At 46.3% G+C, this 16,174-nt stretch overlaps 1 protein-coding gene across 4 annotated transcripts in view; it reads right to left on the bottom strand.

The window, feature by feature from the left end:
- Window positions 1–3,474: 3,474 nt before the first annotated feature.
- Window positions 3,475–16,174, bottom strand: part of FGF12 (fibroblast growth factor 12) — a 230,333-nt gene continuing 217,633 nt past the window's right edge. For all 4 annotated transcript variants that reach the window (XM_042797281.1, XM_032986844.2, XM_042797259.1 and 1 more), the window contains 2 exons: window positions 12,487–12,685; window positions 3,475–3,882 (listed from right to left, as the gene is read on the bottom strand). In XM_042797281.1, coding sequence (XP_042653215.1) covers window positions 3,764–3,882; window positions 12,487–12,685 — 318 coding nt within the window. In that variant the 3' untranslated portion in view covers window positions 3,475–3,763. The remainder of the gene's footprint in view (window positions 3,883–12,486; window positions 12,686–16,174) is intronic.

Below are 16,174 nucleotides of genomic sequence, written 5' to 3' on the forward strand. Positions count from 1 at the left end.
GTTAAACTTAGTCACAAAGCTCCCTAAATGGTTGTGGCATGTATGGATAAAGAAAGAAACAAAAGAAACGCCACTCGTCAGGACTTTGACACTGAGCAATAACAGAGAGAAGCAATGAAGAGACTGTGAGAACCCCAAAGCAGGAAAAAGCTCTGTGGACTCTTGTTTTCCCTGCAGACGGGGAAGTGGCAGATGGATATTCCACGAAACCCACAGCATCTCCTTGAGATGAGGCTTAGGAGAAAGCTTGCAAGGCACTTTAGTGCAAAATAAAAAGCATGAAGCCTTACGTGGTACCTGCAAGCTGTGGATCTCCCTGGGCTATCCCAGGCATCTGGAGGGCATTGAGGTACCTACCTGGAGCCAAGCAGCTCCCTGTCAGGTGCTGGTGCAGGTGGATGCTGTGGAGCTGGGCTGGGCAGCCTCACTGGTTTTTAGGATCTCCTGATGTTAGGAGTCCCTGCACTATTCCACAAGCTGATTTTTGCAGCTTCCTTAGAGGTTAAGAATCACACAGTATTTCCCAAGGTGTGTGGGAGGGTTTTATCATGGTTTATGCCACCATATGTGGCTCACGGTTTGCCAGGGCTAAGCAGGCAGCAAGGAAAGCCAGCACGCACTTACAACACACTGCAGAAGACCTGCTCGGAGGTAGCACTCATGCTAGGTGTGAGCAGGATTAATTAGCTCTCATTATGGGCCAGTTCAGTGAGTGTCACAGGAAGGTGATTAGCTCAAACACAATAGACCAAAGGAGCAGATTATTCTGACATTTAAGCCTGAATGTGGCATTTCCAGGGACTCTTGCAATGATACGTCCAAAGAGAATTATCAAGGCACGAGCCCGGTGTGAGAAGTGATTAAGTGACACACAGTGGAAAAATAAGCAAATGTCAGGACTGGATCTGCTGTTACCCACAGCTTTCTGGGGCCTTAGGCAAAGGGTTGTCCTGCACACAAAGTCATGGCAATTTTTGGTCTCTCATGCTGGATCTGCTCTAGGTGACACCAGTGACCTTGGCAAGTTGCCCATAGCTGGGGCAAGAAAGAGGCTTGTGATACCAAGGTGTGCTATGGATGCTCTCTTCTGTGGTAGGTTCTGGACTTCCCTGCCTAGAGGGCAGCTGAGAACAGCTGTGGTTCATTACCTACACCATGGCCTTGGTGTTTGGTGACTTGGTTAGTTCAGAGACCTGCTAGCTCAATGTGTTGGTATTGAGGCTCTATTTCTTTGAATGTACGTCTCTCCAGTGAGTAAGCAGTCCCCCCCCTCCTCAATTTGGAGTGTTCTCTAGTTTGTGAGGGAGCTGAAATGAAGGCAATGGATTGTACCAGATGGGGCTGGGAGTGCGTTCCCAAGCTAAACATGTATTAGTGACCTTGCCCTAGTGTTGTGGGACTGAGGGCTTTGAGGAGGGCAGGATTAAGTTGCCCTGACATGACTGGCAGCCTCAGCTAAACCTCGCTGGCGCTTGCTGTTGGCATGCAGGCACTGGTGCCCTCTGGGTCCCTATAGCACGGAAGGGCTGCCCGTAAGTGCAGTGTTAAGCAACAGAGCCATGGTAAGAGGCTCTTTATTTCAAGGTTTCAGCTTTTCCAAACACAAAAGGACACACACTTGAAATTCACTCTTTCATGCTGATCCTGGGAGTCTTCCATAACCTTGAAATTTGGCTCTCTCCTTAGTGCTCCCTGCTTGCTCTGCGCCTGCACGGACCTGCCCAGCGAGCACCGGCAGGTGCCGCGGGCCGGAGGAGCCCGGGTCAGCATCACGCCAGCCCAGCGCTCCCCGTCCCCCGCAGCCACAGCGGCTTTGCAGCGCCTAGGCGCCGGCTGGCAGAACCACTGGCCGTGATAGCAAAGACACCCAAAGAATTAAGGTGGTATTTGGTATTTCATATACACCCATAATTAATGAATGACACAAACGCTCCTGCCTGGCTTGTAACAGCAAGCCCTTAGGCTATTTCCCCTCATACAAAGAGCTGTTTTGCCGCGTTACCCCTCTCCAGGCCCTTGGGATTTGCTTATTCATTTTGTTCTTCACCTCTCACAGGAGCTATAACCGCAGCCTCAGCAGCAAGAACTTCCCGGGTGCCTCAGCCAAAGCCATGCCTGCTTTTATAACAGCAACTCTATCGCTCCTGCCTGCAGGCCCTGGGTGCCAAGAGGTCAGAGGCTGATGTTAATGTGTGGGCAGAGAAAAGACATCTGCCTGCATTGCCCTGTTGCAGTCCCACCCACGGGAGCGAGGGTGTGTGGATCACTGCTGACCCCCAAACTACAAGGAGAGAAAACGCTGGACAGGGAGCAACTCACAAAGCCCCACTGATGCCCTAGGTGCTGCAGGTGGGCTCAGCACCGAGCATCCCTCACCCCATTGCCCTCTTCCTTGCATTTCCCTATCTGTGGATTTGTTACCCCTGAAGTGCTTCTCCAGCATCTGCAGCCCCAGCGCTCACGAGACACATACCCACACCCAGGTTGCTGAAGCATCTCAAGGATTCCCAGCCCTTAAGAGGTTTGGCTCTGGTAAGGCTTTGGTTTAGAGGGATTTGTAGTCTCGGCTTTGAACACGTGTAAAATGAGATGTGTGTGGAGCCTTAAGATTTAGGAAGAGCATGGCTGCTAGAATGAAACCGCAGCATCTCCTCGCCCTGGCACAGCTAGACATGCACAACCACTCATGTTCCCCTGTAGCTGCCCCCTCCTCTGCACACCCCACCTACACCCTCCCCACATCCCTCTTCCTGTCACTGAAATCCCTGCCACCCCCTCACATGGCACATGCCTCGTTTCCATCTGACAGCAAGGATTTCAGTAGCATTTCTTGCTCCGTTTCATATTTTAAAGCAAGCAGCCATCCCTCCTTCCTTTTATTGTCTAACTCTCCCCTAATAAATATGATCACTTCATCCTGTGAGACCTGCAAACCCATTTCTGAAATTCCCCTGCCAACTAATACAGTAAAACAAGCCTATAAATATAAATAATTATGATAAAAAGGCATAAAATGTCAGACTTGGGTCAAACATACTCACACAGTGACACTAGCAACAAATAACTACACAGTGTTTGAATGTAGATGGAAAAAGCTGAATACAGAGTAGCTAGTTTGTTGCCCATAACTGTCAGACTCCTAATTTGGACAGGCCATATTTTATTGATAGCAGAGCAAACACAGTCATAATCCATCCCTACCTTTCCTGCTTTGTGAAAAAAATCCCATCCATCCCCAGGGAAGCAGGGATGGAAAAAACAGTGGTGTGAAGGTGAAGTGAAAGTATAAGACACAAAGCGCAGTCCCATGCTGCATTTCCCATGTGTTTTTTGCACATCATATGCTAAGTTCAATTTTCCAAAAGCTTTGTTTTATTTTTAAATGTAACATCTTTATTATTATTATTATTAATTATATTTATTAGTTGTTATTATTAGTAGTATTATGCAGAGATGAGATTTTTTTTTCCCCCTTTGATCACAGAGCAAACAGTTTGCTTTGAAAATGTTAATGGAGTCCTGATTTAAAACATTTTTTTCTTCACTTTTTTTGTTGTTTTTGTTTTTTAAAACGTTGCAACAGGCAGGATCTGGGATTCGATTTCCTCGTCCTACACAAAGAAAGATTCTGGAGTTCAGACTCCTAGCCACTACTGGTAGGTCCTGCCTTGCTCAGTTGTCGTCGTCAAAGTGTGGTTTCGCCAGGTGGGGTGGGTAGGTGGGTGGGAGGGGAGGAGTTGGAAGAAGGGAGGGTATTTGTCAGCTATGTCGAGTCTTGGTTAACAACTTTGCCTCCATTCATGGTTGGTGTCCCTGAACTTTTTCTTGAGCGTCCTTGTTTTTCTCCAATTTCATGCAGCGATGGCTCTCTGTACATGCACACTGCAAACAGAAAAGACACACATTAATAGCCCTGAAGTCACATTAGTGACCGTAATGAATTATTTCTTTGTATGTGAGGCTGAAATTCCAGCCCCAATACAAACACACACACTTACAGAAACCTCAGTGACCCAGCAGTAGATCCTGTTACCAAGCCAGATCTGTTACCTGCCCTCGCTGCCCGTCAGATCCTCCTTCTGTCTCTGGATTCTTCCAAAGGCACAGAGAGAAACAGGGTATTTCTCACAGATAAGCCTTTCTAGGTTTTCTGTGCTTTACTGGTTTTCCATGTTATATTCACATATATAAAATAAACACTCCAGTTCACAGCACTGTGTACTGTCTTGAGATGCTGATTATCATCTAATAACAGGTCCAAGAATTACCCGGTCTCCAGCCCTTAACCTCCAACAAGAAGTCCTTGAGAGTCTTGAATCAAAACTACACTTGCATCTGAGCCATATCCAAGCATTCTGGGTGTTAAGCTCTGGATCTGGAAGTGGTGACTCAAGCCCATTTGGCTCTTTCAGACGAGCTGAGGTCTGCTCCCAGCACTTCTTAATTTTTGCCCTGTAAATCAAGACAGCCAGGCAAGGCCAAGGCCACAAGCAGACACACTGGGGATGAGTTCAGTGACAGCAAGCCAGGAGCCATCCCAGCTCTGCGTGGTCACTTGGAAGCACCTGAGGACAGGGTGGATGGAGGGCACCTTCTCTCCAGACCCTGGCTAAGCCATGTGTGTCCTATAAAAATGTACTTGCTGGAGCCTAGACAGCCTGAGAAGGCAATGTCTGCCCAAGGCATGGCACATCCTCATGTCCTGTGCAGCATAAAGAATTTATCCAACTCACCATGTGGACTAAGTCCTCATGGCTGTCCTCATGCCATGTGAGGTCTGTCAGAGCCGGGGCACACGCTGCGTGGCTCAGCATCTCACACCAAAGGGAGCATCTCGGATGAGCTCATTGCAAACGTGGTGGGGTCTAGATGTGATTGAAGTAGTGAGGCATCTCAAGGACAAGCACACTGGAATTGAAAACTTAAGATGGGTCCAGACTGCAAATGTCATGCCCAGAGCTTTGTAAAAATTAGGATAGAAAGAAATGGTGCACTGCTTCATTTCGTAAAGCTGTCACATCACAAACAACAGCACAGAGTTCAAACACAGGGGATAGAGCCCATCAGGTTTTGGTTCTGGATAATCAAGAAGAACAAAATTTCAGAAGTTATCTGAAGAAATTTAAAAAATAGCCCACATATAAAAAGGTGATGTAAGCACTTGTATTTATAGCCTCTCCTAATTTGCAAATAAATCCTGGCAATTAGAGGCAGGCTGCAAATAACATTACTGCTCTGCATTTTACTCCTAGCTAGATAAACAGTTGTAGCAGTGTGCAACAATACAGGACAGAGATAAAGTGCAGTCAACTGTGTATTAATAGGAGGGATATTGCATTGAATATATGAATAGTGAAAAAATATTACTTTTGCCATAGAGCATTTTTCATGCAAGGCTTTCAAAGCAGTTTAAACACACACACACTAGCTAGGCCTCCCAGCACGGCTGCAAGTTAGGTACTGCTCTCCAAACTGTTATTGCTACTGGAACTGTATTTTATGAAAATGAGGAAAAAAAGAAAATGAATGACTTGTCCTATGGGTCTGGGCCAGGATGAGCAATGCCAGGTCTGCTCATCATCTGCCCAGACTATCGATGCTGTCTGCACACTGCAAGGAAGGTGTGTAGCATGGCAGCAACAGAGGGAAAGGGCTCTCACATCCCCTTTCAGCTGCTGAGCTGCCCCTCATACCTTGGTGAGTGCCATTCAACAACGTGGTGATAGTGAATTTGCCTGTTGTGGCAAAGTACCTAATAAAACCTTAGAGAACAGCATTAAAAGGTTAACAACTAAGGAAAACCTGTGCCTTTGTGATTTCTTCTCCTGAGTTGCATACGCTTTTCAATGACGCTGAGGATGCACATCACTTCTCTCACCCAACTCATTCGCTGACACAATGTTTCCCCAGCAGAGTTGGGTAATTGTGCCAGCATTGCCCCAGCACCCCTGACATTCCATACACAAAATTCTCCCTCAAGTGTACTGCTGTCTTCACCCTGACTTCTCTGGTCCCAAGCTGGAGCTGGAGGGACCTCCATGAGCTCTTCCCCCAGGCAGCTGCATGTACTAAGCTCATCTCACCCGCATCCATCCCCAGTACGCCACTGGCATGGGCCAGTTTCTTAACCACAAGGGCTGAGTCCAAGCAAAGCCCACAGCAGAAGCACCACAGCATGTTGTCTTTCCTCAGCTCCATGCCTACCTCATCATGGCCTTTGGGCAAAAATGTTGAGCTGCTAACAAGGCCCATAGAGTAATGAATATAAATCAGGCCACAGAAGTAAACAACATTTGCAGCTAAAAATTAAGAAAACCCTGTACCTAGCAAGCAAATAGGGCAGGAATTGTTTAAGTTTATCTTGGGTCTAGTGCATGGTACAACTACTGACACAGGGCATAGCTGGAGGCTGCTCATGCTGTGCTTTTCAGACAGAGCTGTCAAAGCCTCTGTACCAGACAGGCTGTGCCAACAGATGATGCCAGAGAATCTGCAGCAGCACAGAACAAGTGTATTTTCATTGTTTAGATACACCTATGGTATCAGTGCGTGCAGTATTTATATGGCATCACACACAAGATAGAGCCTGGATATTTTGCTACACAAGAGGCCTGTGTGCATGTGCCGAGTTGTGGCCATCGCTCAGCGGCGGCTGCAAACCCGTGTGCGCCCTGACACGCGGGTGTGTGTGCACACAGCCGCACAGGCGTGGGGTTTTAAGGACAGTGTGACATGTTGTGCAACACGGGCTCTTGGGATTGCAGTTTTTTTTACTCTTTGTACTGAGGAAGCTTGAGCGTGACTCATGCGCGGAGATGTTAGTCATGGACTGGGGAGGGGAGTGTTTGCAAATGGACTGCTGTGAGCACCCAGATCTTCCCAGCTTTAAAGTACATCTTTGTGGTTCGGGACTAGCAGCACTCACTGACAGGTCTGTCTGGGGTCCGTGTGTAGGTGAAGACGCACTGCCCCTGTCACCTGCATCAAGGTAAAGTAGCAGCAGTGTGACAGTTGGCGTGCCCAGATGCTTGGGAGGTCTGCTGGTGCACACAGCACAAGGCAGCTTCGGAAGGATGAGCAATTTGGCTAGAACAAGTCCCCTCCCTGCTTTGCCTTGCTTCTCCCACCCACCCGCACCCACATACCAAGCCAAATACAGCCCTTAATGTCTGGAAACGAAGCTAATGCTTTGGAGCTTCAATCAGATAATCAACTCCAATGTCCCAGATTCTAATCAACACATCCATATTCACGCTTTAATTGGAAAGTACCTAGCTTGATCTGCTGAAGAGCCACAGGCGTAAACGGAAGGGAGTGATCAGCAGTGGAGCTGTGCCCATGTCTGGTTCTTGCGGCTTTTGATTCCCCGCTTCCCTGCTAACCAGCAGTGCCTGCCATTCGGATGCACAAGGAAATAATTTTGCACAAAGAAACAACTCGCAAATTAGGCAGAAAGGAGACTGGGGATAGAAGCAAGGGGGAAGGGGGGTGGCAGGGAGCATCCCTCCTGGAGGTGACGGCACGGAGGGAATTGCCTGTCACCCAGGAACAGCTCAACTTCTTGCCTATGCGCTGGCACAGGATCTCAGCCTCATTTCTGCTTCCCAGGCACGGCACTGGCACACCACCCACACAGTGAAACCGAAATTACCCTGTGCTGCTTTCCTGGGCGTCAGAGACTGCCAGAGTTTGGGAAGCACACACACCATTTTGTGTCCTGATCCTAGTATTTCTCACTTGGCATCACTGGAAGTTGAGGAGGTTCAGGAGTTGCAATAAACTCCATTTCCTTTCTCTAGAACACGAGGAAAAGCTTATTAAAGGACCTTAGATATCTCCCATCCATCCAGCTTCACTCCTGGCTTTCCCTGCCCCAGACCCTAGCGAGTTAGGACTAACCAAATTTTTTTCAAGTTGCTGTTTAGCAGGGAGGCAGGTCATTAGCCCTGCAGGATTTCCACGTGCCCCGATGGCAGCCCAGACTGGTGTCTGGGCAGGGCTGGGCACACACCCTCTGGCAGGCAGCCCGGGAGACGGGCTCCTTCCCTTGACGGATGCCACAGCTCCGGGTGTTGGTATCTGCAGTAGCAGTTGCATTAGCTAATGCTTCGGTGGAGAGAATTAATTGTCTGAGCAGCAGCTAGGAGCAGGAAGGAGCAAGTGATTATGCACCCTTGTTTTCTGCCTCTAATTACTCTGTTCTAAACCCGGACCCAGCTGAGGCATTTTGAGCTTGCTGTCTAACTGGTGGCTAAATGTGCAGGATGCTGACAGATGGAATCAGTTTGTTCAGGTGAGAAATGCAGCACAGGATGACAAAAAGCCAAGCAAAAGCACAGTTAAAATACATTGCATTTTCCATCTAATACGATGATTAGGAGTTTGACAGATGAACAAGTGAGTTAGTGTGGGACAGAAAACGTACCAAAGCCTGCCCACTTGAAAGACAGACCAAAAAGAGGAGCTGAGCTAACAAAGACTGATAAAGACTGTGGGGTTTTGTTGCGGTTTTTTAAAGAACAATTTTTAGGATGTTTTGTGGATTGAGGTCATACTTCTGAAGCATTTTCACTAGGCCTACCACATCCTCCTCAACAGTGTCTTGTACTTCTTCGCAACATCTGAGGACGCTGCTTTAACAGAACTGGGATGTTGCATCCCTGGGAAAGACCTGGCTGCTTTTCTTTGCACAGAGATATTCATCAGTGCTAATAAATGGATCAGACTAGTCATTAACAGGTCACCTTCATATCTGAGATGAGTTCATGTCATGAAGGATGAAGCACCGTGAGTTTGGAGTTAGGCTCCATCTGCTGCCTCAGATGAAAAAAGAATTGTCTTCTGCTTTCTGTGGCCAGATTTGCCACCCCAAATGCATTCTGGCTTGGGCAAGGTGAGAGATGAAATGTAGTTCTTTTGGAAGAGCAGTCTGGAAATGATGTCTTCAATGAAAAGAAAATATAAATAACAGCACATCCACAATAAACATCTGATAAAATTCTCACTTAAGCAACTGGAAAAGTCTCCCATTGTTTGAGATGTGTTTGGATATTTAAAAGAAGAAGAGGCACTGTGGACAGTAGTGTTTGTCCAGCATTAATCACTACAGACACTTAAAGAGACTGAAATTGCTTTAAAGATTGCTTGGTGTCCAAGTGACAATTATACTCAAGCTAATTTCTTGTGCAGTCTGCTTCAATCTATATGTCTGCACTTTAAGGGCTCATTTAGCTTGAATGATCTGTGATCAGAAATAAAAATACCAAAAGAAATGTGTTGCGTATGTGTGTTTTTAACCAAAACTGCCACCACACAGTACATTAACTGCTGCCTGCCAGGCTGTTTGCCTTGGCTTTGCCTGTGTACAGATGGGAGAGGAACTTAATGTTTCCCCTGTTATTACTTAGGAAGTTTTTTGTGCTTTCGTATTGATTAATCTTGATGCTATTTCCAAACCCAAACAAATCCTACCTACACTAAATGAAAATACCCCTCCTACCAACCCAAAACCCCAAACTTTTCCACTTGGTATCTAGTGACTTTTGCACAGAACACCTCCAGCACCCTGACAGTCTACAGGAGTCAAAACACTCTGTGGGATTAGCACAGCATAATGCTGTAGCTGCTAAACGCCATAGATAACACACACACATACACAGATACCATTGTATATATATGCACATGTACACACACGTAGTCCTTAGAAATTATCTGGGAGGATATTTCATATTTACCTATTAGTTTACTGCCCACTTGCAACTTGGAGGAGAGCACGTCTGAATACAGAATGCAGTATGAAGCAATGGGAGTCAAAATGAGCTCCGGGAGCCATCTGGGCTTTTTGTATTTTCTTTCCCTGCAAACACTCTCTTCTTTAAGCTGCTGCATATTTTTTATGCACATGGCAAACCGGGAAGTTTCATGTCAGAGATAATTGCCATTGAAGTGGTGGGTGAAGTGATTTCTAGCAATGTATGTAACACCTCTCCTTCCCAGGGAACCAGATTTCTCCCTGCATACATTACTGTGTCAGCCATCATGTGGCAGGGCTAATGCTGGTGGTGGTACCGGAGCAAAAGGGAAGCTGGGTGTGTTACTGCAGACAGAAGCTGCAAAGTACTGGCCTGAATAAGCAGCAAAGCCCACAAGCTGAGGCACGCCACAGAATTTAGTAGAAGGGACATGCAAATATAGCAGGGGAGTGCTTTGAGTACTTCCTTAGAGTCATGACAAAGAGAAAGAAGCTGTTAAAACAGGGTAGGAATTGCCCCTTTTCTGTAACATCTCTGCTTGCAAGCCCTGCTCGCGGAGGCTTTGATGGACGCAGCACAGAGAAGTCACGTGGAGCCGAGCGCATTTTACTCCAACCCTCCCCACAAGCCTCTGCTACCTACAATGAATCTTAGGCTTGGGAACAGAGTCCTCCGTCTGGAGTCACAGTCCCAGACAGCTGAATGCTTTGGGAAGCTGACACGTGCCTCAGCCTGGGAGACTGCCAGCTCTTTGATGCAGCAGAGCTCACAGAGGCTGACTGCAAAGCATGTGGAGGAGGGAAGGGGTGGAGGAGCCCTTAATTTGGCTGCCAACTTCCAAAGCGCTCACTCGCTCGGGAGGTTATGTGACAGCTGTGATTGAAGCAAGCGTGGGAGGATGCAACTGCAGGAAAGGGAAGCTCTCAGCCTGCGTTGGGTTTTTCAAAATGACAGCCAGAGCGGCATTTGCTGCAATGAGAACTCTGCTGTGGGTCAAGCACCTCTATTAACACGAGGCTTTCCACGAGGAGAGCCACAGGAATGGCCTAGTTTAAATCACGCAAAATACAACTATTGAGCTGTTCAGCAGATGCCACACACACTACATCAAAAAAGAAGCCTGGATTTGAAGGAACCCACTGATCAGTCCTAACACCCAGAGAGGCAACAATGAAATACCAGAAGGAGCTGGAAACCCAGCTGTGAAAGCTAGCGCTTGCAAAAGACTCTCCTCCCAGCCAAGGCAGGAGAGGAGACAGAAGAAAAGCTGGTGACTGACCCCATGACTGAAGCAGGCCCTGTTCCTTAGCAAAATTCAATGAGGGCTTAGGGTGCCAATCCTACTAATGCTTCAGATAAACAAGAAAGGACTCCTGGCTGCAGAAAAGCTGTTGAAAACAAGCTCAGGACAAGACGCTCCAGGCTGTTCTCTGCTCTTCCAACGCCTCCATCTCCTGTGCAAAGACTTCAGATACTTTGGGAATGCCGAGCTGAATTTCTCTCATTGTACTTTGCTTCAGTGGTCCAGCTGCTGGTTTCAGCCTGCTGTCCTGAACTGGCCTTTCACTCACACACGTACACTCATCTGCCTCTGCACCTTAGCCAAGAAGCTGTTAAAACAGCTACTAGTACCTTGACTTAGCTGTGGCCTCCACCACTGGTGAGTGGTACCTGTCAGAGAAGCATCAGTTCACTCCTTCTCTCCATGTGTCCAGCCCTGACCCTGCAGACAACACGGGGGTGGTGAGAGGGGGCACGGAGCCGTGCAGTCGAGGCCAGCCCCAGGCTGCTGTGTCCCTAAGGTGGCCACTGGCAGATCCGAGATGGGGTCAGAAAGGCACACCTAGTTAGGGGATCGCAAAGTAGTGCTTTTTCCAAGCAACAGAAAAAAAAAAAAAAGGTCTCCTTGTTTCCAGAATCAAGTCAGTACCTGTTAAATACTAGGCTCATCACACTACATCTCTCCATTTATCAAGGGCCAGTCCACAAAAAGCAAAATGCCTTGGCATGAGCCTGTGGCACACTTCAGAAGCGTACAGGCAGCAGCAGGAGGGCAAAACTTCAACTCCATGACTTTCACTGAAGCCTAACACTGTGATGAAGGCATATGGCGTGATGGCACCTCATCTAACTTTGGACATCTATGATAAGGTTTCTCTACCCTCCAGTGACTAACAAGGATGTATTTACATATGAGAAAAAAAAGATTTAAGTCATCTTAGGGTAGTCATATGAAGTATGCCCACAGCTGTGCTGGTAGGACCCATTTATCTTCTGTTACTATAAACAGTGTCAAAGTCTAAAATCAGGTGAGAGAAATCATATCTCTACTGACTCTATATGGGATTGGAGACCCACTGAAAGATGCTGGGAAAATCCTCATAGAGAACCCAATGTTATGGTCACTGCTGGATTGGATTCCATTTGAAATACTGGTCGCTCAAGGGCTGCTTTCCTTTCCCAGTAACTCCTCATATTGCTGGGCTTTTAAACTCATTCTTTAGCACCCCAAAGCTGAGAACCCCCTTTGGGATGATGTGTAAAGTTTATTACATGGGAAGGAAAGCAGAAGAAATGCTAACAGTGCAGCCCAGCATCTTTCTGAAATGTTACAAGTACCGTCCTTGCTTTCTAGTCTTGCAGCCCAATACTCCCATCCAGGAAACCCCAACTCTGAAGCTGCAAACTTCCCCTCCCCACACCCCACTGATGGGAGAGCGGGTAGATTCCATACCTTCAATGGGTTTGGGTACAAAATGTGATGAGGGTTTGGTTTTTTTCACTCGGTTTCCCTTCATAATTTGACCTTCTTTATTGAGTCCCAGGAACCATGCTCGTCCGGATTCTTGCTGCCGGTACAGTGTGGAAGAATAAATAACGTAGTAGTTTTCAAAGACAGATTCCTTAAATTTGCACTCTGGTGTGAAAACATCCTGCAGTGAGAGAGAGAGCAGAAAAAGCAATGGAAGGAATTAATCACTGATCTCCTAAACTAGGCATCACCGAGTGATACATGACGGTCACACATTGCACTTAGTTTAACAATAGAAAACAACAGGCATCAGCAATACCAGCTCCCAGCAATAATACCCATCTAGAAAACTCCCCACTGAAAGGGAATTCTCTCCTTCTCCAGCAGAGCTGTGGCTTGTAAAACAGCCTACAGTGAACGGGCATGAAAAATGTGCAGGAGAAGTCAGGAATCTGCCAGAGTTTAGACTGAAATACTAAGCAAAATAAAAAAAGAGGGCTGAGAAGCAGAGACAGCATTGCTGCTCATCTGCTGCTCCCAATGCCTTCCCCTGGCTTTGCTCTTACCTTCCCTGTCACAGGCAAGAAATGTGCAATGGTCATTGTCTAAAATATTAAGGATTCTTCAAATTCTTATGGGCAAGGGCAGTTTATCAGGGGCATTTAAGTAGATTTGGAGAAACTGGAGTACAAAAGCAAATAAACTTTATTTTCAGAAGTGATGGGAGGAAATGCTGGCACAAAGCCTGGAAATCTTCCAGTAAAGAGAAAGAAGTAATTTTAAAGATTTCTGACACAAGTGTTTCTTCAGATACTGAAATCTGGTCCCACACCTGCCCAGGAACAGAGGACACATGGGTCTGTCCGAGACATACCCTGAGCCTGTGCTGGCTGTGGGGGTGCTTGTGCCTTTGCCTCTTGCGCTGGCTTTGCATAAAGTCTCAAGGAGGAAATTGCACTCAGCTATGGATCAAAACTTGTCATGTCACAGTAACTTTTAAAGATTTTAAGAACGGGAAAATATTAAACCTCTTTTAAAAGAGCTGGCTAGCCAGGGGACTCTGGGGCAGTGGGCTCCCAAACCTTCACTGAGTCTGATGTGGTTCACCCACTGGGTTCCTTAGAACTATTACATTCTTGCAAAAAATTCTCAAGCCACAATGAATATGCACTTTCTGAAGAAAAACTGTTTTAACAACAAAATCCCTTCTTGTAGGATCCAGACAAGGTATCTCAGAGCTCCGTGACTGAAAGCAGGAGCTGTTGCAGGCGAGCGATGCTCTCTCCCAAGCCCTTGCCATTCAGAAGTCTTTGGGAGCTTCTCCAACCTTGTTAATGGAAAACCCATGACCAACATCTGAGCAAAGCATCTGGAGTAATGCCACGTATTTACTGCAGACCTCATTTACGAGTGAACATTTTGAACATTCAGCAACACTCAGGTGTGTGTTCCCAAGTGCTTTAGGGAGTTACATAAAGCGTCGCTGGTTTGACAATAATTCCAGCTTGTAACAGACCTATGGAGCCAGGCAGGCTTGAAGCCACAGAAGATAAAGCACAGCAGAAAGCACGGAGCTGTGCTGCACATGTGAGGTTTGCATCAGTCGTTAGTGCCACACAGATAAAAACACCATCAGCCCAACAGGTCGTTTTGCCCTATCTGAGGAAGTCTTTCTTGCTGGAGAAATAAATGTTTTAAGAAGAGAGTGAAACAAGTTAAGAGAGATTTAGATGACTTAGAGCATTATAAAACAGTGCTCGAAGTACCTTCCCAAAAGATCAGTGTTCAAGCGCTCTTTAAATCTGCTCTTCAGCTCCAGGCTTTGTCTTGCCTTGGAAGACGCAGCTCACCCGGGAGCCCGGCAGTTTGCAGCCGGCTGGCTTGGGGGTTCTGCTTGGCATCAGGCCCGGCCAGGCAGCTAGCCCCGGGATGGAAAGCATCTCTAAAATCAAACTGGACAACTCAATCCCCTTCCCCATGACTTCATTACCCCATCAATAAAAGCTTATCAAAAAATTCCCTTTAGGGTGACTGAAAAGATGGTAGGCTGTGAAGAATAGCTACTAACTTGACCAACACATAGAATTTAGTCTGCATGCGGTATCTCGACTTTCAATATCTGTTTTAATTTCAGCATGAAACAAAGACTATATTTTATTTTCAGTGAAGAAGAAATATAAAAGCTAATGCATTTGAAAATGCTGTTTCAGAAAGGAAAAAAAATCTATATTTTATTTTTAAGATACTGCAAATCAAGTTTTCAGATAAATACCTATTTTAAAATTATCACAGTATAGTATTTTACGACATGCAGCAGTTCATAAAAGCAGATGCTGTATTGTATATCCACTTGCACCAAAAAAGCAGCAAAGTTGTATTATTTTAAAGTAAATGTATTTAAAGACATCAACCTACTGAAGATTTAAGAAAAATAAAGAAATCAGTGATTTCCCTTAAATGGTTAAGCTCCCCCACAAGCAAACAAAACTGTCCCATTGTTTTTGTGAGTTGGCTGGTTGATTTCTCATCCCCCACAATTCAGTTGAAATAGCACTTCAGGACACTAACCATGGCAACACCACCAAGAAACATCCCAGCTCTGTCCATTTGGCAGTTTAGAAAACCCACAGATTTGACAGCTAAGTTCTAGTTAAATAATGCCAGTTTTGTTCATTATTGTTATACTCCTTCTTATATATATATCACCTCATCAGCAACAGCTAGTGTCCCACTGTGTCATGCAGGGACAACCACACACTGGGACGCAATTCATCCTACCACCAAATTGACATGCCACAAGGTCTTCGCAGGTTTGAGCACCAGAAATCTTTGGTGTGGGCACTACCACATGCAGACATGACACAATGAGCAAGAAGATGGAGAAGGAAAAAACAGTTGACCAGAAAGGGGATGGGACAGGTGGTCAGGACACAGGCCACTCTCCCAAGCACCACCTGGGGATATTTGGAGTGTCCTCTAAATCTGCGACATGCAAACCCTTGTTTTTCTTCATTGGCATCTTTCTGCTGGCCAACATCAAGCCTTCTGCTACACTGTGCCCCTCAGTTTCTACATGTGCATTTTACTGATGGGTTTGGGGCAAACAATTACAAAAGGTTATTGGGATATTAATGGCAGAACCTCTCTACAAGCTTTACTATCAAGATTAACTGTGGCAACTGTATCCAATCAGGTGCGAACTGCTGTTTCAGTTGTCTTGAGCTGAGAAGAGATAGGAAGAAACGAGAAAGTGCAGGTGAGCATAACATGCTTCACACCAACATAGCAGTTGGCAGCAGCCACTGCTGCACAGACTGGAATCTGAGAAAACTGAAGGTATTTTTGGAAAATCACTGATCTATTGGCCAGACTTCTTGGGCATGCAAGCTTTTTTTGTTTATTTTTTAAGATGAATTCAGTGTTGATGAAATGTGCTAGATGGGCAGACCTGGAGTCCAATACTTTCTCTTCATCCCCCAGATAGAGAGTGGGTAAAAACAGCAAAGGGTTCCTCAGGCCATGCCCTCCATGTGCTTCCTCCAGAGGTAATGGTATGGTAAGCCCTGGGGTCAGGAGCACCCACTTCATTCTCTCACTTGGTGCAGGGACCTTTTGAAACAGGCTTATAACGAACCCCACCCAATTGTCTTCGTAACTCTCTCCTTGATAG

This window comes from Tyto alba, unplaced genomic scaffold (assembly GCF_018691265.1).
Source record: "Tyto alba isolate M040663 unplaced genomic scaffold, T.alba_DEE_v4.0 Super-Scaffold_10, whole genome shotgun sequence".
Taxonomy (NCBI): Eukaryota; Metazoa; Chordata; class Aves; order Strigiformes; family Tytonidae; genus Tyto; species Tyto alba.